Below are 26,150 nucleotides of genomic sequence, written 5' to 3'. Positions count from 1 at the left end.
ATTGACTGCTTGGAGTGGAGTAGTTAAACTGGCCTCGAGGGGTGATTTGTTGAGCAGTTTATTTTGCCTGAGGTGCACTGGGAGGCATATTAATGAGGGAGGCTGGGTTCACTGTATCACAAGAAGGAGCAATCTGTATTCATGTTACAGCTCACCCGGCCACAGATTGTCTGAAATTCATACATGGACATGTACATTGTAAATGTCCTGGCTATGTTTCTACTGTTGTACATTACAGTGCCTGTACCGGTACACTGGGGGATCATTTGAAGCAAGATATGGGACGGAGAGAACCCCTCCCCCCCGGCCTTTGTGTTGATCGGAATCTTAGGAATTCTTTACAGACTTCTGGGGGGATGTGTTAGGTGACAATAGTCTACAGTGTGTACGGGGATTGCACAGGTAAGGGGGGTACCCCTCCGTCCCATATCTTGCCTGGTATAACAGGGATCCATGTACAGTATGATACACTGTATTGTAGGAAAAAAATGCCATTAAATTTCATGTAACAGTACATGGATTGTGGTGCAAATCTACTAACATGTACATGTACACTGTAGCTGCAAATGAAAATGTTTTTGTGAGAAAAGTCATACACATGCACCGGTGCACTTCAGAATGGACCTTTGTGACCATTGATCTAGACGGGGTGAAACTGCCAATATATATTTCAAAAGAATTATCACATTACATGTACATTTACAGCACACTACCTGACTACATGTACATGTAAACGTATGTGTTCATGTCTCCTAGGATGCTGTAAACCGGGGTTTTATTTTGTTCTAACTTCGAGCTGTATGGTCATCCTTGAGTTTAAACCTTTAATGACAAGAAACTCAGCACAATTTACAAAGTGAATGTATAATCAGATTATTTTTTCGTACCTGCTTTTGCCGTACAAAAATATTCATGGAAGATGCTTTACCCTGCTATATTTAATATTGACTGTGTCAAATTTGTTATGAGCTGAAGTCTTCATAATTGGAAGATTTCAAGTCACGTATTACATGTAGTTCTGGGGTGAACAAGACATTTTCTTGTAGATGTACATGTACATGTAAGTCTGGTGCAATTTTAAAATTTGGAATCCGTGCATCAATCAAATACATGTACATGTGTGCTAGCATTGAGCTGTTCCCCTGTCTGAAACATGCAGGTGACTTCATTTCAATTAGAATGGGAATAAAAGCAGTCCTTGTGATTTGGAAATAGCAGGCGTGTGAAAAAAAAAACACTTCTGCACATTTCCAGGCGTGCAATTTTTCTAGGCGTGTGATTTTGAAAAATGAATCAAAACCTTGGGTCAATCAAGACATAGTAAAATAGAAAGATAAAACTGGGTCAACATTACATACGACCAGTCAACAAAACCAACAAAAAAATGCAACAGTTTTCAGATCACACCCTCTAAGCAAGCTGGAAGAGATACCGGTGTACATGCATACAAGCCCAGAGAATGACTTCCGCCAATGAAAAGGAACCGCTACATAAAATGTAACTGTACGTTACATGTACTGTACTGTAAATGTACCCGTACAACACTGTCTATTCCGTATTCATCATTCCACGTATGCATACATGTATACTGCTCATGATCATAAAATGCAAAAACTACATGTAGACAATGCATGTTCACCTGCTCTTGAAATCCGGAAGGATTACAATGTACGTGTACGTTTGTATAGTTGTGTGGGAGAGTAGGGGAAGTCCCTACATCAATGACAATGTTGGCAACTTGTTTTCCTGAAATACCGGCATATATTTCAAAATGTGGGATTTCCCAAGGATTCTGGTCAATAAATAGCACACGTCCACGCTTATGAAGCACAGGGATGCCAGACAAATACATGTACATGTACTCATCCAGAGCCTGACATGAAGGCCAGAGAAGCCTACAGTGAAAAAATGTATACATTGTGCATGTATGTACATGTACCTTGTTACGGCCTGAAATTGGCCCAGCATTTCAAGAAAAACTACCTGAAATCAGGCCATTGCCTGAAAACTGTAACTTTTTAAGCGGCAACTTTGCTTGGACTAGCCAGATTTATTGATTTGCACACACAAGCAAATGAGAATGCACATACAGTACAATTAATGACAATTAACATCCTTTTTTCAAGTTCCTGATTTCCAATAACAGTATACAACTTTTACATGTACCGGGGGGGGGTCGATGTACATTATGCAAGTATCCTACATGTACGTCGAGACATGTGCTTCCTTGCTGTAAATGTACAAATGAACACATACCGGTACAGCTACATGTATGATGTACATTGTACCCTGGAAGTGATAGCATCCTCAATGTTGACTATTTGATTCATGGCAACAGCACTATCAATGCCATGTACATGTATATGTGTACATACATGTACATGTACAGGTACGTGCCACATGTACTGTAGATGGGCAACAACATACACACACAGAACATGGTGGGTCGTACGCGAATTACATAAACACATACATACATGTACATGTACATTGTATAATACTATTGTGCTCTAAAAAGTACACAGTTCACATACATGAGCCATAAGAGAATCCTACAGGTGCAGCACTTGTTTTTAGAAGCATGCTACATATGAACAACAGACTTTTTTTTCACTTTAAATATAATTAATTATACGGTAAATATGTAAATTTATATTTTCATGAATACCCTGAATATGTACATGTACTTGTATGCTAATCTCAGCATCTAGACATTTCTCCACATCTCTCTCATCCATCTCTAATAGAAGCTACTGTGGCGACAGACAAACCTAAGACGATGGCCCAAACCGCAATTACTGTACCTGTGGGAGGGAACAGCTTCAGCCCCCCTCCCCCCTGCTGCCTAGACCAGATTGCCTGCTGGTCAGCCTCAGCTTGGTCCGTTCTGCACCTCGTAATTGGTCGGTGCTTTATACCCGCATGCGGTGAACCTGGACTGTGGTAATCTCATAGCCCTGTCTTCGATTTCACAAATTATGAAACGCCGCCATGGCATGTACATGTACATGTACGCACACAACTGGGTCATGTACATGTACTGTACATGTGCGTCATATTGTACCTACATGCGCATGTAATGAGTACGGCAGGGTACTGGTACACATGTACCTAACTGAAACTCTGGCAGTTTGCAATAGTGGAACCTGATATGACTGGCCTATGGGACCTGTGCATTATTTCAATTGATGCATGAAGCCACACAACAGTTGAATATTTAGTTACAGATGATATCATGCTAATTTGCAACTGTAAAAGGTACATGCACGCCCTCAAATGAGTTTTTTTTTTTTAATCTCAAACTACATGTGATGCTTTTCCTGTGACTCATGCTATTTTTACATTTGTGGATTCATGAGTGGGTCATTCAAATACTATGTGCTGGCTGGTGTCTGTCTTGCCCGTTCATGTTATCCACAGGGCTGTGAGCACATATTACAACAATGTACAAAGGACCCACAGTGCAAAAGTGGAAGGCTATTCATCAGGAAAAATGACCAACATCCTGTATGAGCCCATTAGCCATAATGTGTGGCCACGGTGTGACGCATCACTAGCAAACACCTGAAACACCTTAATCTGTGTATATACATATACATGTACATGTACTCCAAATACATAACATGAACTCAGGTGCATTGTCCTCGAGACACCAATCAAATCCATTGCACCACCTGAACATGAACAACGGGCAATTCCACGGCAAAAGTGCCAAAGTGGGCATTTTGATCACATTGATGGCGACTTCATTTTTAGTCATACATGTGTACAGCACAAGTGAATGTAATTTACACCCACAATCACAAATTTGTATGAAGAAATGAATTGAAAGGGGGATAAAGGTAACGGTACTAACATCACTTCCAATGGCTTTTGGGTCAAAAACCTTGACTCTTTTTATTGGTTTAAAAATTATTCATGAGAACGTTAACATCACCACTCATGTACTTTATTTCCACCTTTTACATGTACATGTAAGTGTATGTTTATCACTGAACTGCCCCAATGTTAGTCTCCAAGTCTGCATTGGTATACTATTCATGTACATGTGCATGTGCACGTACATCTGTACCTTGGATGATGTACATGTACATGATGAACAGCTCAACATATGTACATGTGTAGTTTTCGTAATTCATGTGCAAACATGAAATTTACACAAACATGTACATGTATTAACAATTACACAGGTACACCTGAGCCCATACTTTGCATAGATGATTCACTCAAACTACATTTGTACATGTACATGTCTGTGTATGTCCCATATGCTGGCCCATAAATTTGCAGATGATCTACACTGTACAAGTATGTAACCGACATATACATGTACATGTGCACACGTACATATCCATGGACAGAGTACTTGTACTATGGGCAGGAAAGCTCCACCTATTTTTATATTAGTCATCTCATGCTGTGGCTATTTACAACATACAATGTACATGTACTCTATAATTATGTTTACCTTCTTACATCCATACATATGCATGTACTGTGTGCTGGAAAATAAAGCACAAAAACTCATTTGCCATGTAGCCAAGCATCTGTGACACCACACAAGGTCTACATGTGCAATGTATCATCTTCCTCCATGTCCTACCGGCAGCCAATCAATCAGAGTCATGCTGTACAGTGAGGAAAAACAACATGGCCTGAAGTTGTTGGGACTGTTCCTTGCTCTCCTAGATCACGTAGATTGTTGCAGTTTATTGCTTGAGCATGTTTTTGCTGGCAAGTCAGTGGACACTGATGATCGTTTGCTACTCGCACGCATGCCTCAGTAGTCCCGCATGCAGAAAGCGCTGTATATGTACATATGTACCTGTACGTACACACTTGCAGGCTGTGAATTTGCACAGATTATATCTAAGGATCGGAGAAATGCTCATGGGTTCAAGAAAAACAAATGGATGTTTGCTACTTGATAGTCCAGGTTGGATCAACTACGTGTACTTTGGTTCTGTAAACCTCATTTTTTATATTTCAAGTGGAAATAAACTGAAATTACTTGTAAGTGTATGGATGACGAATACCTTCTTCATTCAAAGAACTACCAGGGGCCAATTTCATAGAGCTGCTTCAGCAAAGAATAAAAGAGACAAAAACATTGCCTAATAAACAAAGGTTACCAGCTCAAACTCTTTGTGATTGTCATCATGCTAACCAAGGTTTTTGTCACTCATAACAGGGGTAGAAGTTGATCTTTTTTTTCCTAGTAACCAGCAGGACCAGTACTTCAAAATTTTCACTGGTCCTGCTGAAAGTTTGGTGGTCCCATACCAGAATCACACACGCAGCCGCATTGAGCAATCCTTGTTAGGGCGCAGGCAACGACAAATTGGCCTTTTTTTTTTTAGTTTGCCCGATCGGGCAGGCCATGCCATAAATTTGTTTGCCCAAATAGGATCAACACTTGCCCAAGATTTCTCAGAATCTACGATTATTACGTTTTTTTTTAACTTAGGCCTACTGCAATACATGCAGTCTTTTACTGGTATTAGTCCCCCGAACAGTTGTGCGATGCCTCCCCAAAAGAGGATCGGTAGGTCGGAATTTTGGGGGGGGGGGATTTTTTTTGCTGATTGAATGCATCAGTGGGGACGACAGCTTCCAAAATTATCTCAAGAAGTGATTAACACCTGTCTTAATCTATGTAAAAATTTCTACATTCGGCAATTCACAAGAAACTTATAATTCAAACAGTGCTACTCGGGCGATCGCGACAGCAAAATACATGTGTAGCCAACAATGTCCATGTGTCGTGTGGTAAGTGCGCGTGATGCATCCAGACCGGTGGGCGATAAACCTTGAGCCACGAGCAGAACAAGCTCAAATTAAAATCATGAACGCAGAAAATATATACATAAATAAGAGACCAAGTTCGGTAAATTAACTTGCAGAAAACCTCTTGCAACATCGATGTCTTTTCGACTTGCAGTCTTAGGGTTGCATTCATGACGTGTACGGCCGACGTAGACATGTACACGTACAGAACATTCAGTACATGTACAGTACAGACTGGTTCTGATTGCTACATTTCCATCATGCATTCTTTTGCATGGGCGTGGCGCGGCAAGAACCAGAGCAGCTTGGTTTATTGCATTGAACGCGCGTCTTTTCACCACTGCAACAGCGAAACATGAATGGAAATTCATGAAAATAACAGGTTTTTTCTTCAAAAATGCAAATGTACATTGTAAGTAGGAAGACATATCAAAACAAGCATTTTAATGTGACAGAAGGTTATTGAAAGATGTTTGCGAAGACAGAAAAGACATGCAGATTTCAACTGGCCCACTGGACCACCAGTTTTATTAGGTCAGCTGGTCTGCTGGCTTTTCTACTGGCCTCGGGCCAGCCGACCACTGTTAATATCGACCCCTGCATAAACAACTTTTTTGCTTATGCAGTGCTACATGTATGAAACTGGCCTTGCAGATGAGGTGCAGTACATACTACACAGTGCACAGGGGTACATGTACATGTAGGCAGCTCATTTGGGTCATTATTTTTGCCACAAGTCAAAACAAGGTCAGCTCAAGCAAAGAGGTGACAGTAACTGTGGTCTGGTATGACATCATTTTGATTAATCAACAGAATCCCAGCATAAAATGGTGTCTACAGGGCAAAGAATGAGTATTTTCTGAGTTCTGTGAACTTAACAAAAACAAATGAATGTCCAAGCACATACACAAACATGTAGATGTACCTGTACATGCGAGCATGTTTTTTTTTCTCGACAATGAAACATGTATCCCTTGCGTTGCGTAAGACTTCCTTAATTTTCCCAAAGAACCTTGAAAATCACATCAACTAGGAATGAAAGACAAATTTAACATCTCACTGTTAAGATCTGAGCCTATATTCACTGTTTGTAAAACCACAAGCCAAAAGTGCTCACAGAAGTTTCATCAGTGTTTATGCAAAGGAGCAAAAACTCATGGCTGTTTCCTCGCAGACATCTGGTACATACTGTACATGTGTACAGAAACTAGACACATTTGATGTGTGCAGCCATGAACACATGTACATGTAATAGAACAGCCATGAGGTGTCGGCATGGTGCGTACACCTACATGTAGGGGCTACTAGGGCTTCGGGGCTCCTTGTTCTGCCTCTCTAAATGGAGAGCCCTATAGTTTCAGGGGTACATACATGTACATGTACGATACATACAGTCATAAATGTATACATGTACATGTATGTAGGCCTACCGTAGAAGGCCCCTGTGGCAACAAGCCCTCTAGATATGGCCATTTATAGCCCAACTAATCTGCTGCCCAAGTTTTGGAAGAGCCTGTTGGTACATGTACTGTCTTATCGCTAAGTCTGTGTATTAGATAAGTCTTGACATGGAACAGCCATTAAGACAATGAGGGGTCAAGTGACATAATGTTCAACGACCTTATTTTAAAGATGGCAACTGTGAGAGCGAGCCCGTGAGATTGAATGGGTGAAGGCAGAAAGACTGGAAAATACCAGAACAACGCGAGTGAAATCATTCAATAAATGGTGCTAAGAAAGCAGAGAGGCTAAGGATCATCGCTGTGTGCAAAAGAAATTGCGCCCACGATGATACATGTAAGTGGGTGCGCTGAAAATGTTCAGCACACCGACACGAAATTGCGTATACGGATGTGTGGCTCAGGATGGAGCGGGAGCCGGAGTGAGAGTCTGTGCCACACGAGTGGGGCTAGGCCAGTCATACATGTACACAGGTTGTCCAGAAAATTGGCCTTACAAGAACTGACAAGGCCTATGAACTCTGAGACTGAAAAACGATTAAACATTTCCAATCTTTTTCAGTTTTGGAAATGTTGTTGACTCTCAAATGTTGTTGTTGACTTTGTAACAACCAAATGCAAGGATGAACTTCCTGAAGAAGTGGTGTCATTCTTTCTAACATCCAAGACGGTACAGTCACTTGGTCCCTTATTTCGCCACTTACTGTGAAAACCAGTGAGACTTGACCAAAGGCCGCGAAATCAGGGACCTGGCGACTTTACAGACATAAGCCTCCAAAAGGGCAAAAGAGCATCTTTATTATTCTTTAGGGAAGAATTCCAAACACAGAAGCACATGCGATGTTACAAAAAGTCAAACTCAGCTAGCAGGGAGCACAATTTAGGAAGAGACACGGAAATACATATACATGTAAGCCCCTACTATAGGCTTAGGTCTACAAAAACACTGCAATTTGTGCACATTTTTTGTGTTCAGGCATGTTGGACATTGAGTCTGTATACAGGATGTCAAGTGATGTCCAGGCCTCCGGCTACGCCATGGTACACAACCAAAAGTCCATGACAACTCTTTCCACTGTTCACTGCTCAACAATATCAACATGACATTCATAATGACCGTATATTAGGCCCTACAATGTACATGTATACACTGGGGTGAGCAACTCAGTGAATTCAATAACAAAACACAGCATAAGAACAGTTCACTTCATCTGATTGTGCTGATATGATGATCCTGATGGGCCTGTACATGTATTCTATAGTTGTACCATCATGATGACCAAGCCGCCCAAATGAAATGTAACATACATTATCACTATCAATGATCATGACTACTCACCAAGCTCAATGAGCTGGCCCATTAACACTGAAATTTGTGAAAATTGATGAGTGGAACTCGTGTCGTGATTCATGATGAAAAAAAAAGGGTCATTATGTCAAAAGAAAAACACTCACCATCCCGTCTGGTAAATCTGATACTGAATCTTCATTCATAGTACTGATCTCCATTTTTGTCGTGGGATACCGTCAAATTTACAAAAATAATTCGAGGACAGCCTACCGTCGTCACCAGTACCACCCTTCAGATAGATCACTCATACAACATAATGCATGTACATGTACAGTGTATATACTTTTCTACCCCGCGGCCGGCCGTACGTACGTACGTACGTACAAAAAGTACAGGCGCTATGTTCAGTTCGCTGGTACCGTGTGCTATTAAAAATCACGCCTACGTTAATCACGTTGTAAGGCTAAGGGAACCATGGAGCTTGCAGATGTTTGTGACGTTCCTAAAATCACTTCTTTAATTTTATCATTAACATCATTTCTTTTATTTCTTCTTTCCAAATAAAAGGTTTTAAAAATACAAACATACATAAAGATTGATTTTTATTTCTACAAAACAAGTCACATACAGTCTAATTTAATATTTTAGGTTTAGTGTAAAGATACAGTACATTATTGCCAAAAACTAGTCGGGACCTTTTCCCCAAGTCTGTTATCCAGACTCAGCCACTATTTACGTGTTGAACATGTACATGTACATGTATATGTCATAATACAGCATGCATAGGCGCGCCCATTGTGTTCATTCCTGATCCTATCCACGCTGAACTCGAGTCATTCGTGTGATCGCGTACAGAGTACAACTTCGTGTTGTAGTACTTACGACTGACGCGTCAGCACAAAGTGTCGTAGACTACCCTGTGTATTCAACAGAAAAATAAAAGATACTACACAGTACACACTCTCGTTCACCTTGAACCTTCGACTAAAGTTTCCACCGGATTTGGCCGCGGCCGAAACAATGGATTCTGAAGTTTTGAAATCTTTGGTAGGCCTAGACTTGAATCGAGTCGGACTTAACGTTATGAACGTTACATGTTAATGTTGCTCTTCCCCAGTCAGCCTACATATATTCGGTTGTCGCAAGCAGCCCGGCAGCTCACATAACCCTTATTATTAGGCACCTTCATTTAGTTTATTACACAACGTGTGTCATACATGTACGTCACCAGTCAGTAAATCCGACTTGATGGATAAGCTAATCGGACCCCCCCCATTGGTGATATGTAGTTATTGATAATTGCATATTAACGACATGATTTTACAAAATATATATGGAATTTCCAACGATCAAAGTAGTCAGACTTGTACTAGTAGTAGACACGTTCATTATACATGTTATAATGCTGGTATGAACAACATAAAAACAAGTCTTGCAATGTGATAGGCTGCCACCACTTATGGTTGATGAGCCCATTCTCTGTGTACATGTACAAGCAGTTCGCAAATTCGTCAAGTTAGGATTTCATAGTGGACACAGAAGAGGGCCCGAAGCAAGTAACGGCGCGCAGTCTTGATATGTATCCAAAGCAGAAACAAAGATGTCGCAGAGATCCCGACTTGAGCCAAGTCTATGGTAGGCCTAGCTCCTCACGCACTCATCTGACCTACATGTAGCCCCAGGCTGGGGGCCAGTCTACTGGACTACCTTTGTACACAGAGGTACATGTACATGTAGTCTGGAGCTACATCTGACCATGCTTACACCATGTACATGTACAGACGTGTATTCGCTCTTTGTATGCCACTGCCATAGGCATGCAGAGCTTCGATCTGGCAGCTTTACATAATAAATATAACCCGGTTCAGTGATTCTTGTGTACATTATGTTGCTTACGTAATTTTGCGCATGGTACAATAGTTCTTATACCATGTGATTAGACAAAGCGATTCTGACGCGATTGTACAAGCATGCCAGGTCTAGGCTCTGCATGCCTATAGCGGCAGCATGCACAGAGCGAATTGCATAGGAATTGTCTCTTAACCCTAACACTCCTCAATCCTCCAACAGGTGAAGGATTGAGGAGGGTTAGGGTTAACATTTGACAGGGCCGGCGATAGTACTAGTAGAATCTTTTAGAATTTTCCATGCGTTTGTGCACCTTTGATTTCCATCAAACAGCTCAAACACCAAATCAAAATCCTCAGACATGTTATATATGTCAGATTTCACCACCCCTCCCAAATGTGCCAAAACAGTCTTGAACTGTCTAATGCACCAACTGAAGGATTCAGTGGAAATTGGAGATTCCAATTAAATTTGTACAGTTTTGGGGAAGAAGAGAAGTTTCCCCTTCTATTTAGAAACTGGTAATGAGATACTAGACTCTACACATATTATGGTATTGGCCATTGATTTGTGTTCTACTTTTTTCTTTATCTCAGGGGGTGGAGGGAATGAGCGCGGCTGCCCATGCATTAACAAGACCAGCCGAGGAATACGGCAATGACGTAAGTTTGCAGCTCTGAAGATCTGTCTTGGAACTTCCTAGCTTGTTGAAAATAAACATCAACTGGTTCCTTCGTACTGCGAGTGGTTCTTGATGATGTTCAGGGTAGATTAAAAGGAGGCGTCGGAGGCACTGTGCGTGAAAAGGGATCTCGTCCAGAAGTCACAGGTCCCAATTTCTAACTTCTCGTTCCTTTTATTTTTGGCTTGCAGGAAAACCTGGAGTTGCAGTGGGCCATCAAAGCCTACCACCATGCCGAAACTTACTTCAATGTAAGCTCCTTCTCGGATCAGGAAATTTTAATCTGAGCACGTTGGGGAGGGTACGGACATAGGTAGAAGATGGGAATTTTGCATATGCAAATGACCGCCCCGCATAATGACATGTGGAAAAATTCTCTGCAAAGACGAACAAGGGAACCTAGTTCCTCGATTTCTCAAGAAGAAACATCGTGAAATCCACTGGCAGTAAATTCACTAACTCTTTATCCGTCATGCTTGATGGCAATTTTACTGTGTAAAAGGCTGGTTACAATTGGGCTGTCCCTCCCAGACTTGGGCCTTGAGTGCATCATAACAAAATGACGTCATCTCAACTGACAAACATTCTCCAAAGGTTTTCGTGAGGCAAAGACAGTCCTCAGAATTTCACTGGCCACTCTTGAGGTCTTAACCTCTTGATTAAATTTATAAAAGAAGGATCTTCAACAATTTGCACCTCAGAATGAAGCCAAGAGATTTTAAGTTGAATCCCAAGACCAGACTGGCACATCTCAAACTTTTAAATGACTGACTCACATACACAGCACACAATCGCCACAATCGATTATGAAATGAATATAAGATTACCTTGAAATCTTGAATATTTACGCTTCACAGCTGGTCTCGTCTGTGGATAACCGTGGCCTAAAGCTAACTCAACAAGATGATGAAATCTACCAGAGCTTTAAACAGAGTTTTCCCAATTTCAGAGTTGACATCGTTGACCCAGAGGAGCTGAAGTCCGAGGCTTCCAAGTCGGTAATACAGTTTAGCTCTTTTGAATATTTCCTGTTGTAGCTGTAGAGGGTACGTTTAAAGTGTCAGCAGGTGGCAGATTTCTTGATCGGGATTGAATTAATTCCATACTGATGCAACTCCTTTGTGAATATTGAAAAGGTGCAAAGCTGGTATGTTATTCTGCATGTACGTTGTACTTAGCATGTCAAGAGGTTACATTGTAGCCCGATACATAACCAGCCCGATGTGTTGGAATATTGGCCAAGGAAGTGAAAAGGGCTGGTAAGTATTTATGAAATGTAACAATTGAGATCATCCTGCTGTTGTCCATATCACAGCGAGATATTTGTAGAATCAGCTCGGTTCCGTAATTTTTTTCTAGCCTGCAAGTTTTCGAGCACAAAACAAATTTCAGTTCCATCAGAGAACATGAAACATTCAAGTTTTCAACCCACCCAGAAATGGAGAACCTTCTGCAACAAGTTTGAAGGCGCTGTGGAGGACTTCAATTTTGGCACATTGCTCCGTCTTGACTGCCGGGAAGACTACTCAGAGAAGAACTCCATATTCGGTGAGAAAGTTGATAGTGACCCCTACTTCACACGTCACTTTACACATGTGATGAAACCAAAGTCGCCTTGACTGACAGTGTAGTAGTAGAGGGGGTCTTTAAGTATCAAGGACACTTCCGCTATAACTGGACAAAATGAAACACCAACCGTCTAGTGCAGGATAATCGGACCGATACTGTGCCACCCGCAGGCATGAGATTATAGTGACAGGATTAGCAAGCAGCTGGTGTTAGGACCACAGGACCACAAATCGCACGCGGTCAGTTTCCTGTGAGATTTAGACCCCCTGTGTGATTTGGACTCGTGCGTGTGCACAGAATGGTGACAGCCAAGAGGGATACGGAAGGCGGGGATCCCAAGTTCATATGAAACCAGTGCCTGCTCATTTTTGCATCCCATAAGGCACTGCACTGGGATGATCGAGATATTGTAATGAATAGCATGGGGAGTGTTCTTACAGCAAACATACAGCTGTCACTTGCAAGTAGTACTGTCCTGTTTCAAATGTCTGTTAAATCAACATTGTAATAATGAAAAATGTCAATCTAATCTAGACATTGTGTATTTTAACTGAAGGACAGTTGGTTATTCCTTTCCTTAACCAGTCACAAGGATACAGTTCTTTGCTGTCGAGATCACCAGAAATCGGGAAGGGCTAAACCTGGGCCTCTGGACCAAGAAACAGGAGAAGAGGAAAGACGATGCCACCGCCGCAAAGCCTCAGACGTCAAGTTGACGAGAGGACGCTATACAGAAAAAACAATCGACCTGCAACAGTGGACACCTTGCCTCCGTCTTACGACTGTAAACGTAGACTCTTAAAGCACTGGCACCGTGAGCATGGCATGAAGTGTCCAAACACTACAGAGATTTACTGCTTATGAAGCCCTTAGCCATAGTCCAGATATGATTTAATCAGCTCTGTGGTCTCTACACAGAAGAGTTCCCGCTGCAGTGACAGGACGGATCCTCCAATCCTAATGTTGCTGTTAGCCTTTTCTCATGTGTATTCCAGAGTAAACTCTGTATGTCTTTGTTATCAGACAGTAGGGTTTCCACATGTACATGAACTGCATTTTGCTACACTCTGCACTTGGAGGCAGATGCTTGCATGCATGCACAGAAAAAAAAAAAACCAAGTCACAAGATGAGTCCAGAATTGCTGTACACCGGTACGAGTTTGAAGATCTTTTTTTTTGCAGGGGGGGCTAGGGAAGGAGAACCTGTTAGTTTTATGCATCCACACTATTTCCAAGGGATCGCATAATGCATGGAAAAATAAGGCTGATGTGCTTAACACGCTTACACCGTATTCCAATTGTAACCAGTCTTATGGATTTATTTGAGCAATAATGGATATCAATTTCTTGTGAATAAAATCGCCGCAAGCACTATATAGGGTACACGGTATGATTTACTTCGGAATTCGGTGTGAAGTTTTCATTTAACAGCAACATGGCAGAGAATGCATGAACGTGTACTATCACTGTGCTGTTTTTACAAACTGAAAGCAGTGGGTTTATTTCTAAAGTGTGACAATGATCAGTTCAGCTTATGCAGTGATGTAAGATTTAAAAAAAATTTTAAAAGTTGAAAGGATCCTATAAGTTACCAATATCAAAGCATGATTGCCCCAGTGTTAGTAGATTTTGTAGTGACTGTAACTAAGTGTTCAGGTGACGTAACATATTCATAACCATTGAGTATATAAGGCAGGGGGCCAGGCCTTATCATGATCTGAGACTAAAGTTTAATCTCTTATCCCTACAATGACACCTCCCCTTCCCTTGGGGCACACCACTGATTACTGTGAATCTGATTCAGCGCTGCCTGTCTCCAGCCCAGATCTGGTCCTGGGCCGTATTTCATATAGGGGCATGCGTTAATGCTCAAAAGAGTCTCTGGTCTGACAGGTGCTCACAGTCGGCACGGGAAGGAGTCTACTTACATGTATTCCATACGCAGAATTTCTTGACAACTGTCATGAACACTAAAAGTCGCCCTGCAAGGCACAAGCCAGTCAGTGCTGTTGAGCGCACTGCAGGTTGTCACAGTGTATCTGCAGTGGGCAGACATATTTTGGCCAACCATAAAGCGAAACCGTGAAACTGGCTTTTCAACTCCAGCATGATTTCTTAAGGTCTTAACCCTTTCAGGGCTCACGTCCAGACCAGGCTAGTCCGGCCTTGGCACTTCATCCAGTCACCCAGCAGTTAGTCCTAACGAGCATTTAGGAGATCACGATGAGGCCGGTCCACCCCCGCCCGCATGTTTCATTTTCTTAGAGGACGCTTCTTCCCCCTTGCCAGAGTTGCTTCTGGTTTTTGATTTCCTCCGCTTGTTGGTTCTAGCCAGGACTCCTGTCTCCTCGGCCTCTGTGGAATCTTCCTCGATGCTAAGGCTGCAGGCCTCCTGGCCCGCGCGTACCTTCCACCGGTCTTGGGCCGGGAGGTCACTGACCTGCTGGAGTGACATGACAGACTTGATGGTGTTCCGTCTCGTAGCTGAAGGAGGACAGGAATATTAACAATTAAATATCCAGCATTTGTGACATTGGCACCACCACCGCAGGAATTTCAATCACACAAATTCACTACTTGTGGCACATGATTTTTGGCAAGTTTGAAGTACCCATGTTGGTCAAAGAGGTACGAAGTGGGGACACACAACCCATGCACTTCTAATTCTAGTCTTTGGAGAATGCTGCAATAAATCTATCGGCAAAGGCACAGTTGGTTACGTGCCCAGCTGCCTTAAGCGCTGTGTGTACATTAAACAAATGTATCTGCCCCAATGAACTTTTTCCATCAGCCAGAAAGTGGCGACATTCTATCAACTTCATACAGGAAATCAAGTTAACCCTTGGGAGTGTTTGGAAAGCGTTCTCTTCAGCCAACACATTATATCCTACCCAAGATCATTCAATCATCAGTTGAAAACACAGCATTGCCGGCGACGGAACTTTCATACAAACATCTTTCGGCAGACAAAACTTAATCATTCGCACCAACCTGCGTGATACAGCACTGCCCTGCAGTTTGTCGACACTGCATTCTTGGATTCCTGTTCTGTTAGCCCAAACAGCAAACCCCTGACATGACAAGTGTTCAGAAAAATTTCTTGCCATGATAACTAGATGGAAAATTAAGTTCTCTCTGTTCCTGAGACACTGCCCGATGCCTGTAAGGTGTCACTGTCTCCTTACGACGTGTTTTACAAGTACACTAATAAGCCATTTGTGAGTTGAATGTAAATTAAATCTGGTACACTGAGTTTTTTTAATTCATGTGAACAAAACGATTTGAATTCTCCATACTAAAGACACAGTTGCTATACCTCGTGATTCAGGACAGACTTTTGCTTGGTTACATAAGAGACGCCTTGCACCAATACGCTGTTTTCAATGGAAAAGAAGGGCACAAAGGAACCAGTCCATTCCAGAGATGGTGGTGACTATGCAAACGTTTGCCCTGAATCTCGAGGTATAGCAACAGTGTCTTTAGTCTGGGGAATTCAAATTGTCATGGTTATGTGCAATCAAATAACTCGATGTACCAGATCTTATTCAAATTTAACTTTCAAGCGGCTTATGAAATGTCCAAAGAGTGCTAATGTCCGGTGTATTGCCAATGAGCCATCCTTTTCACAACACAATTGCATTTTATGGGGGCATGTAGCCTCTAGGCTTAGGGTTTGTAGCTTCTGATCACAGGGTCGGGGGTTCGAATCCAGCTGGTGGCAGCATGGTGTGATCTTGGGCAAGTCACTTTACCCCCATGTGCCTCTCTCCACCCAGGAGTAAAAGGGTACCTGTGAGGGCAGACGAGGTCAGGTTTAGCCACTGGCGCCATTTTGCAATGGCAGCATCAGCTAGTATACTCCCGAAGGTGCTGAGATGGTTTCAGGAATGCTCAGATGATGTGAGCCAGGTGTGCAGGGATGATGATAATATATCGGCACCTTTGAATTGCATAAACTGTGCGATATTACTATTATTGTACACTCTGTTGACCTGTTGATGCCAACTCAAAATTGTATCCGAGTATTAAAGTTGAGCCCACGTCAAGAAAAGATGATGCCTCAATTCTCTGGCCAGACCTCCGCCTTTCTCTGCAGTGAAGAAAAGTCTGCACTGGGCCTACAGACCCATCTGGTGCTAACACACATCATGAAAAAGGATACAGGTTGGCTACATCGTAGGGCCCTCTGATTTCAAGTGGCTGAAACAGATCAAAGTTTTTTACAGGATCAGCTTTCTGGAAGCGACTTTTTTAAATGAAAGGAGCTGGAATGTCATGAACTCACTGGATCACATATGAAGGTAGCCCCCAAGTCGCAGAACCTTGTCCAAATATTTCCATGCATGTACTTAATAAGCATTAATGTGTCATGAGTACCCGGGTATCAATTAAAAATTATAAGCAGCAGATCCATTTTCTCTTCTATTTTATTTTTGTCAGTTTTGTTACAAAAGCTTTTTTAAAGATGACCTTGGTTAAAAAAACAAGTCATTTATCTGTTGCTGATATAAAAGAATTTATAAACTGTTTTTGCATTAAAAGAATGTATCTCAAGTAAATTAAGCCTTTGAGGCATAGAAGACACAACGGGGGGCACTTACTGGTTTGGGTAAAATCTTCAGGGTCAACTCCAAAATTTACCCACTTCAAATAGCGCCCTCCAATGGTGTCCCTCCTGCCTCAAAAAGGCTGACGGCTGTAAAATAGGACAGAAAAGCCCTAAACTCTGAACTCAACAGGTATCCCAACCTTGATGGCTTGACTGGTGATGATGACGTTCTTGCCCCGACACAGGGTGATCAATGTCATGGCATTGCTGAGGACATTCTTCCGCATGGTCGCATCGCGGATGGCCGGTGCGTAGGGGATCTCAAAGTAGATGCCTCTCTCAATTGCCTGCGCAGCAAGACCAGGCCCAAAGACAAACAAAATTGAAAGTGGCTGCAACCACTACTTACAGAGTCGTGTGTGTAATTTCACGCCAAATCCGAGCAATTTGGACACCGCCTAAAAATGAGCAGAGCACCAGCAACAAGCAATACGCAAACCACGACAGTTTGGCTTGTCACCCATTTTTGCTTAGCAAATAATTTTGTGCTAAGCAGATTCCTAAGTAGAGGCCATGTTCAAATTATTTGACTGCAGCTCAAAAGTGTGTGATTCCATCAAACAAGCCTGTGTGTGCAAGCGTGGCATACATAGTGAGGTCCTCCACACAAAAGGAGTCCACATTATGTAGGCTAAGAAGACATGAGGACCCTACATGTCCACACAGTGTTTTCCCTCTTTGAAAAATAGCTTCAGAGGCATTATGGGGTCAAGGGTTATCGGCTATTGGGTTATCCTAGAATCCAGCTTGAGAGAGTTATCATGATGGGAGAAAAAGGAGCATTTTTTCCCCCGATTTTCTCTACCACAGAATAAAGGAGAGTCAACATTTCATATGCGTGGTGGTATGAGGTAACCGAACAGCACATTCTATATTCTCCACACAGGCTGATCTAGTGACACTCTTCAAAGCAGGCACTGACCATGTTGGGTCAAGTTTGAAGCACCGTACAAGATTTTCCTGGCAAAACTTGGCCATGAAACTTCATTAAATTTTACCATTTCTCACGAGCATTTTCAGCTTGTTTGAGTGTCCACGCTATTCTTATTTATTTATGATCATTTCAACTAGACTAAAACAAGACAAAGCATGACGACGGAAACCAAAAATGTGAACCTAATTAACCACTGCCTACAGGCATCCTGTCTGCAGACAAAGTGCAGATTTTGCACACGCAAAAAGTGTCTCAACTAGAAACGGACAATGGTTTTTTCTAAGCCTAAAATCTGTACTGTCGTCTGTGAACCATACGGGGAGCCCACATCAAACTCACGGCATTGATTGCCACTCTCTTGAAGTAAAATGGCAGCTTCTCCGTCATGTCCGGACAGACGATGTCCACCTCCAGCTTGGTGCAGGCCATGTGGAACATCTTCTCCGTGGTCGGCTGCACGGCCAGCAATTCGTAGGATTGCACATTGTCCTGCCTCTGCACAGCGGTAAACGGGCACGGGAAACCGAGATTTTATTACATCTCAGTCTGGAGGAATATATTATCATCGATCTTCTCTGATTAAACATTCAAATCAAAATTTGGTGGGGTGTGAGTGGCCACAAAGAGCACGAACGAAGCGTTAACGAACACCATTGCCCTACCAAGCCCATGCCTAGACCCACATCTTTAACTATTGGAACACAAACAAGAATGTCTTACTATACAGCCATTGTGACCTTTACCCTTGACCTTTCGGGCTTAAAAGGCAGAAACGGCATAAACCCCCCTTCGACTTTGTCGGCGAGGCTTTAAAGAAAGCTAAAAACAGCTGAAAAACTGAATTCTCACATCCCTGTCAAATCTAGTCCTTCGCAAATAACGAGAGACTTACAAACATAAAAAAAACCTAGAAAAATGCAATGTGGAAATGAATTATTCAAGTAAACACCATGCTGACTCACAGACTCACCAGTTTGTGTGTTTCTGAGCCTTCTGACAGCACAATATTTATGCGTGACAATTGTCTGACGCCCTTTGACCGTACCTGTTTTTGCAAATCCAAGCAAAGAAATCCTTTCATAAGAAAACAAAGACCAACACAGTGGGATAAAAAGCCTCAATTCATTTTTGAGGGAATGAACAGCCAGAAATAAAAAAGCAATTTACCGTAGGCTGCAGGAGCTGATGTCAGAAAATAAGCAAACATATATGGAATTTATCCACTTAAAATCCTTTCCTAAAACAGTCATTAACCACTTGCCGCTGGTGATTCCAGTTTCGGACACGTATATTTTATGTGCGTGGCCCGGGTCTCTGAAATCAGACAAAGGGGACTGGGCCTTGTAACAAAAGACTGTACTCCTAACAAAAGACCAAGCTGCTGGGAATTACCAAGATTTTTTCACTCTCAATAGTGGAGATAATCCAGCCTTTTTTTGAAACAGTATACCATGGTTTGGGGCATTTAGTGCGAGCGGATTACCACCGGGGAGAAAAGCACTCCACCGCCGCAGCGATGAACCACACAGCACCGCTGCACGCTAATCTGGCCCCTACTGAAAAGAGGTCAGCAGTGCACTGAGCCAGGTTCGTGAACAAAAGAAAGTTACATAACACCGCACAATCTGGGCTCTTTTTACAAGGAGGCAGGCCTGGCTGAAATACTCCAGCGTCAATAGATGTTGTCTGTCAGATTAGAGTAGAAACCAGACAGTCCTTCATGTGGGTGTCAGTGTCCAGTAAATGAAGATATGAATTTTTAAAGAATTTTGAAAATAGAAAAAAAAGTTATCCCGTTCCAGCATCATCAACATTCATAAATGCCCGGTGCGAAGTGGTTAAAAGTTAAAGGTGCTACAGATTAATTAAAAAGATTTCAGATTTACATTAAACTGGCAAGAATCTTCACTTTTCTACTTATTTGCGCAATACATGTAGTTATCCTTAATTTTAGGGACCATCCCCCCCGCTGCTTCGGTTCTCGAAAACTCTAACCACAAACCCAAATAACGGTCTTCAAAGATCTACCGGTGTCGGGGAGATGTTAATTTTTTAAGAATGGGTTTTGGGGATGATGGATATGTGGGGTATCAAATCCCCTCCAAATACACCCAAGACGGATCCTTTAGACTGGTTTGCGGCAGTTGGGATACTCACTCCTACAGCTGCTTCGGTGTGGCCATCCAGCTTCAGAGCAGGTGGTGCAAACGGAAGTTTCACCTGAGAGAATTGCACACGCAGACAAATGTTAACTCACTCCGCCTGATGCCTCAATATTAGTCTGAGCATCGTCCTTCGTTCAAACAACACCTGATACATAAACATGTACACGCATGTACATGTATGTAAGTTTATACGCAGGTGCACTAGCCAATAAGAGCCCTAGTTAGACATTGAGGCATCCTGTCGAGCACAAATCTGCTGATAGGCATCAGGTGACCATACTGTCAGCGGACCATACATGTATCTGTTGACTTGGTTTAGGTGGCCTTCACAGACGGCATGTCTGCGAGTGATTCAGGCATGGAAGGATGTATGCAAATTCTTTAGTTTTGGAGAAATTGGAACTTCAAGTATGCAGCAAATCCACACACACACACACCCAAGTGTGTATTTGCCTGCAACTGGGGACCCCCTATTGTTCCTCTTTTGTTTGTACTTTAACTTTTTTAGAAGACCACCCATATGTTTTGTACACAGTTGTCAATCGGGGACCCTCTGTCAATCGGGGACCTTATTGTCCTCTATTGTTCAGGGTCCCCAATTGAATGCAGAAACAAACTCACACACACAAACGAAAATTTTGTTTTGCACTACGAGCTGGGCACTCTTTCTAAAATATTAAGGCACCTGTATACAATAATTTTCAAGGCTGCTTCCGTTGCCCTTAGTCTGAACGATTTCCAGGGAGCACACTTTCAAGGATTTTTCTTTTGGCTCCAAGATTTGTTTGGTCAGTTGCTTCTTGTATCTCCTGAAAGGGAACCCTTCGGTTTCACAACCTAATGTTGCTAATAAAATGGCAAAATCAAATCAAGTAACTGAAACAACAACAGGTTTTAAAGGGAGGCTTTTTGGGGTTGCGATTTTACAAGATTGGCTGATTTTGGGGTATAAAATTCACTGCAGTTTTCATTCCACTGACTGACTTTGTGTTTGAGTTAACTGCTTTGAGAAAATTTAAGGTCTTATAATTTATCGTCCACAAAACCATGAACTACAGGGCATTTTTAATGGGAACAGCGTACTCGCGGCGTCCGTCTGCAGATGAACGAACATGACAGGTGCTCTTACCCTTTAAAAAGGGCACTTTTCCATAGCAAAGTGTACTCAGTAAAATTACCTTTAAGTAACATACCTCTTCGACAACGTAACACTGTGGATTCACGGAAATCGAGCAATGAAATTACTTCAGTCGACTGGTGTCCATGGACCACATCCAACATCAACGATCCAAACAAAAGTCTCTTGAAACATCCTTTCAAATTTACATTCATTGGGGCCTGAGTAAGCAGCATCCAGCAAGCAAACAGCTTGCAGCTAAAGGCTACTAGTCTGTGCCGTTGGAACATTACACCCTGGTCACATTTTCATTGACTAGTACGTCTAGTTGAGGTACAACTACCAGACTACGCATCCTCCCACCCCCCCTTCCCCCGATATCTCACCTTATTTTTCTCACTGCTTGGTTTCTCTTGAATGGGACAGTTGTAGCCAACGGCGAGAACTCCGTACCCCACTACAGACAAAAAACACATATGAACGAGTTACACCATTATTGTGAGCCATTTGTTTGGAGGAATTTGGATTTTTAAGTCCACTGAAATAATGTCCAAAGATGACATCACAGAGATCAAGCTAGCACAGAGCTTGGAATACCAAGGCAGCGACTCGTCAACCAAGGGCCTGTTTGTTTCACACGGATCTGGATCTATCAGTAATCCTAATGCTGGTTCACACCCTCTATTAGGTGGGTTTTGATGTCTGTAAACCAATGACGGATCACTGATTGCGATTCAGACACGTGTGAAACAAACACGGCCAAACTTACACTGTGCGTGTACACTTCGATACAAGTCAGATGGAATCATGCTACATGTATTTTGCATCAACAAGCGTCAGCAAATTATTCAAACATTTTATGCCAAAATGCTGTTTTTTGTTAATATCAACCAGACTCCTGAATATCATATTCGAACCGTCACATTTTACTAAAATGATATTTTGGTGTTGAAATTTGAGCGATAAGTCGGCCATGCTTAGTGCAGCCCAACCAGCCTCCATCTTGTTTTCATGTGGGTGGTCGAGAAAAGAATGATGGGGGCGGGGCCCTCACCAATCGGAAAAACATGGTTGTTTTCCCGGAATAATCTCGAAGCAGTTCATTGTTCTTCCACAATGGCAGATGTCAGAGTCTCTTAAATATGACAATACCACTTTTGAATCTTAAGAGGCCAGGATGCGAGTGTTATCAAGTGTATTGACACTTGTTGATACTAAATACGCATGACTGGTCTCATGTATTGGAAAGAGCAAATTCAATTTATTGGTGTTTTGGTGTTGAATTTGTATCGGTGGGTAGGCGAGCTCCACCAATGAAAAAGTTAATGTGAAAAAAATAGAGTTTTTCAGAAGCTTACTTCATGCATAAAAATATTCTCATGGACTGAAATGGCAGTGGCCACACATGCAGCAGCCATGTTGACTGCTGGCATCATCGGAGTTGCAACTTTCAAATCTCGCTTTTCTCACGAAATCGCACAAGAAAAATCTCCATCGACTTACATGTACCTTGGCAAATTCTATGATTACCATGGCAAGTTTGCAAAATAGCCATTGGAAACAGACATTGCCATAGACTTCAATAGTACCGGTACATGTATGGCCAAGATGGCCATGTCATGTGTGTTGGCCACTGCGGGAAGTATTAGACTGGTTCCCCTATCCATATTGCATAGGTAGGCGAGTTCCGCAAATGAAAAAAAGTTACTTACTTTATGCATGAAAGTATTGCCAAAAAAATCTCCATCGATTGACCGTGGCAAACTTTATGATTGCAGTGGTGATTTTCCAAAATAACCATCAAAAGGAGCATTGCCATGGACAAAACAAAATCCCACAAGAAAAATGACATCATCATAATCACATGACCTGCTACAACTGACATCACCGCTTGAACAAGGGACAAAGGCAGATCGTGAGATACTACCTGTACTACTAGCATGACTAGCATTGTTCCCAAATTGTGGTTTGGTCCCGACCCGTTGTCATAGTTATCAGGTGGTTTATCGTTATGTAGGCAGCTTCATGACTGTTTTGGTTTGGCATGTTTGGGGAGAAATCTGAGGACTTCGATTCGGAATATGGACTACTGAATATGAAAGGTTCATTACCTTTGGCACCCTGTTCCTACTATAACGGAACAAATTCTACTTTTTTTGAAATAACTTATCTAAACAAGTTATTGGTGATGTCCCCTTTCATATCAGAAAGAAAGAGAACAGGGCTTTTGGTTTTTGAGAGTAATTTTGGGTAAAACGGCAGCGTACATGCCCGCCAGGAAGAGAGCTGTGAATGTAGTCTGGTTCCTTGACCTGGATGGAGATTTGGTTTGATGAATCCAAAGGCCAGGTCAAGGTAACCAGACGCAAAACAAAATGTCGTCATTTGACTGAGTGGTTGTCTTTTGCCAAACACGGGTTAGAAATTTGAAGATTTCTTGCTTAAATATTGTCAAAATTTACCTAAACTAGGCCTATCGGGATTGAGTAATGGTTTTCTAAGGTCAAAATGTTAGTTAGTTTGAGAAAGTGGACTTGTTTCATTATGATAGGAACAGGGTGCTAATGGTAATGAACCCCAATATTAACATAGCAGTTCACAAGGCCTATGAAAGGTTCCACCAAGGATTGGCATGATTTATATGATACTTGATAGACTATTGCTGACCATGTCCAAATGTCTTACCAATAAATAATGTTAGGTTAGGCCATTAGGTAATTGTTAGGCCTCGCCTGTACATACATGTACATGTACTTCACCTTTACCCCAGAACTGTGGGGTCCGACGTCCGCCCCATAGAGGATGTCGGACCCAATCATGCTAATTCTGGGGGGGTTGTAGGTCAACTCGACTGTTTGCCAACTCAACTCCTGACCAACTCGACCGTCGATCAACTCAACCATTGAACCAACTCGTCCGTTGACCAACTCGACTTCAAAGTCGAGTTGACTCGACCATTTACCAACTCAATGAACCCACGAAATCAACTGAAATGCAATCAATAAATGAACTTGTGCCAATGAGACACTCCAAAATAATTTTACCAAATTGAGAAGAAGCACGCACGCACGAACCCCCGAAATCTGTAACCACACTGTGCGCAGGCATCACATCACGCACAGTAAAACAAATTACACGCGCGATCCAGAACTACCATGACTAGGAAAAATGCGTTCCTTCTATGCCTTGTCCCTGTTGCACCGTTTGCAAGGTCGAGTTGGTCGAGAGTCGAGTTGACTCGAGTTGGCCACAGGTCGAGTTGACCTGACACCTTCTGGGGGTACTTCAACTTCAAGTATGTCAAGTACCATCTGACCATGCCGTTTGCACCTGTCATGCTGTTCTTTCTACGCTATTGCCAACCCTTTTCGAGGGCGTCTGTGTGACCTCTTTTGTTTAAAGTTTCACCACGAAAATACTTACGTCTTGCTGCACACTGCACGGACAGTTTCAAGTCATTTTCATTGCAGTTTCCAACTAAGTGTAAATCGCAGGTGTCCATTCTCACAGGATCAGGAAACACATTTGACACTGCCGAGCAACACGTGAGCTGTTAAGGCGCCCTCCAGTGGCCTCAACTGAGCTTTTTAGGGCTGCAGAGCAGTTTATACAATGCAGGTAAATACCCCAACCCACTTCAAAAAATCAGGAAAATAATCATAAGTTTCTCAGGTGTTCAAGACACACATCAAATAAAAGCTGACTTCCACATCTTTATTTTCCTTACAATTGTCAGTGACTCAATTAACTGATGAATTTTGAAAAAATTTATCTCCAAAGACACAATCACGCCTTTAAACAGTCATATGGCCCATCAGCATTTGGAGGGCTCTTTTTTTCAAGTTGGTCGGATACTTTCAGAAATACAAGACGGCAGTCCTTCTGGTAGATTCCATCCTTCTCCACAAACCGCCAAGTTCACGTGGCACAAAATGCTCTAATAGCAGATAATTTGAGATACCTTTTCTCCGGTCAAACAACAATACAACACACGTCATTCTTTTATACAAAAATTGGCAGGAAAACATCACACTTGCTAGCATGATCCAATAAATGCATACTAGCTCTAAAAGAGGAGGCGAAACAACTTTCTATTCTTCGTTGACTCCAAGGTCAAAACTATACGCATCATGACAAAACTAAATCAAAAAGAAACAGGTAAGAAAAAAACTTGTGAGAAAACGATTGATTACACATGGATGGTGATCAAAAATACCGTGAAGTGTTTATCAAATACTGACAGTGTACAGATGCGTTTAGTTTATTTTTCAAACTATCCAGCGTGTTTTCACTCGACATTCCCGATGGCCCCATTTTGATGGCTTCATAAAGCCAGCTCAGTATTTCAAAAAGCCAGGATTTTTCGGGAACAAAGCGTACGTGACGTGAGTCAGCGAATGGCTATGCAGTTCGTAAGTGACTTCGTCATACGCGCGGACACGTCACGATTTGCAGGCTCCCATTGGACGATCGCTGAAGTTGTGCGTTAACTTCCGGCTCCATAAACGGCAATCAATAGGTGCGTTCGATTAGCTGCCATGAATACACCAGAGTTCGTACACCAAGGGAAGCCGCGAAATGAGGGTAATCGAATGCTGCATGCAGTGTACTCGCCAAGGCATTCTGGGAAAAGGGTCAAGTCCCCGCCACGTGCCATCACGTACGTACATGTACGTCCATGCACGAAC

The 26,150-nt window shown here is 42.3% G+C and overlaps 3 protein-coding genes across 8 annotated transcripts in view; 1 reads left to right on the top strand and 2 right to left on the bottom strand.

Annotated features, from left to right (window-relative positions):
• The window catches only part of LOC110983423 (F-box/WD repeat-containing protein 11-like), a 34,378-nt gene extending 25,410 nt beyond the window's left edge, over window positions 1–8,968 (bottom strand). The window contains exon 1 of one of the 2 annotated variants that reach the window (XR_015427450.1): window positions 8,703–8,968. Coding sequence is in view for 1 of the 2 variants with exons in the window: in XM_022242674.2 (XP_022098366.1) it covers window positions 8,703–8,756 (54 nt within the window). In the remaining variant the exon portion in view is untranslated. The remainder of the gene's footprint in view (window positions 1–8,702) is intronic. The other variant, XM_022242674.2, reaches the window with a different exon arrangement.
• A 358-nt stretch (window positions 8,969–9,326) lies between these two features.
• On the top strand, window positions 9,327–14,011 carry pbdc1 (polysaccharide biosynthesis domain containing 1). 2 transcript variants are annotated; one of them, XM_022242678.2, is made up of 7 exons: window positions 9,327–9,585; window positions 10,038–10,259; window positions 10,983–11,048; window positions 11,260–11,319; window positions 11,926–12,066; window positions 12,505–12,616; window positions 13,223–14,011. In XM_022242678.2, exons 3-7 carry the CDS (start codon window positions 10,995–10,997, stop codon window positions 13,351–13,353), a joined length of 498 nt encoding a protein of 165 aa, XP_022098370.1. In that variant the 5' UTR covers window positions 9,327–9,585; window positions 10,038–10,259; window positions 10,983–10,994; the 3' UTR covers window positions 13,354–14,011. The 2 variants fall into 2 exon arrangements, with proteins under 2 accessions (XP_022098370.1, XP_022098369.1); XM_022242677.2 differs by lacking the exon at window positions 10,038–10,259.
• On the bottom strand, window positions 13,930–25,997 carry LOC110983424 (ribonuclease P protein subunit p30-like). 4 transcript variants are annotated; one of them, XM_087144665.1, is made up of 10 exons: window positions 25,704–25,997; window positions 24,886–25,055; window positions 21,849–21,919; window positions 20,338–20,400; window positions 19,151–19,225; window positions 18,520–18,675; window positions 17,387–17,533; window positions 16,800–16,837; window positions 15,629–15,708; window positions 13,930–15,121 (listed from the first exon to the last, which is right to left on the bottom strand). In XM_087144665.1, the coding sequence occupies exons 2-10, from the start codon at window positions 24,962–24,964 to the stop codon at window positions 14,856–14,858; spliced, it is 975 nt and encodes a 324-aa protein (XP_087000791.1). In that variant the 5' UTR covers window positions 24,965–25,055; window positions 25,704–25,997; the 3' UTR covers window positions 13,930–14,855. The 4 variants fall into 4 exon arrangements, with proteins under 4 accessions (XP_087000791.1, XP_087000792.1, XP_087000793.1 ...); XM_087144666.1 differs by having other exon boundaries at window positions 25,843–25,997; XM_087144667.1 differs by having other exon boundaries at window positions 25,848–25,997.
• Between the last annotated feature and the right edge of the window lie 153 nt (window positions 25,998–26,150).

Source organism: Acanthaster planci, linkage group LG13 (genome assembly GCF_054643075.1).
Source record: "Acanthaster planci isolate LZ-2023a linkage group LG13, COTS_SCS, whole genome shotgun sequence".
In the NCBI taxonomy this organism is placed as follows: Eukaryota; Metazoa; Echinodermata; class Asteroidea; order Valvatida; family Acanthasteridae; genus Acanthaster; species Acanthaster planci.
This window is presented reverse-complemented; position numbering and strand designations above follow the sequence as displayed.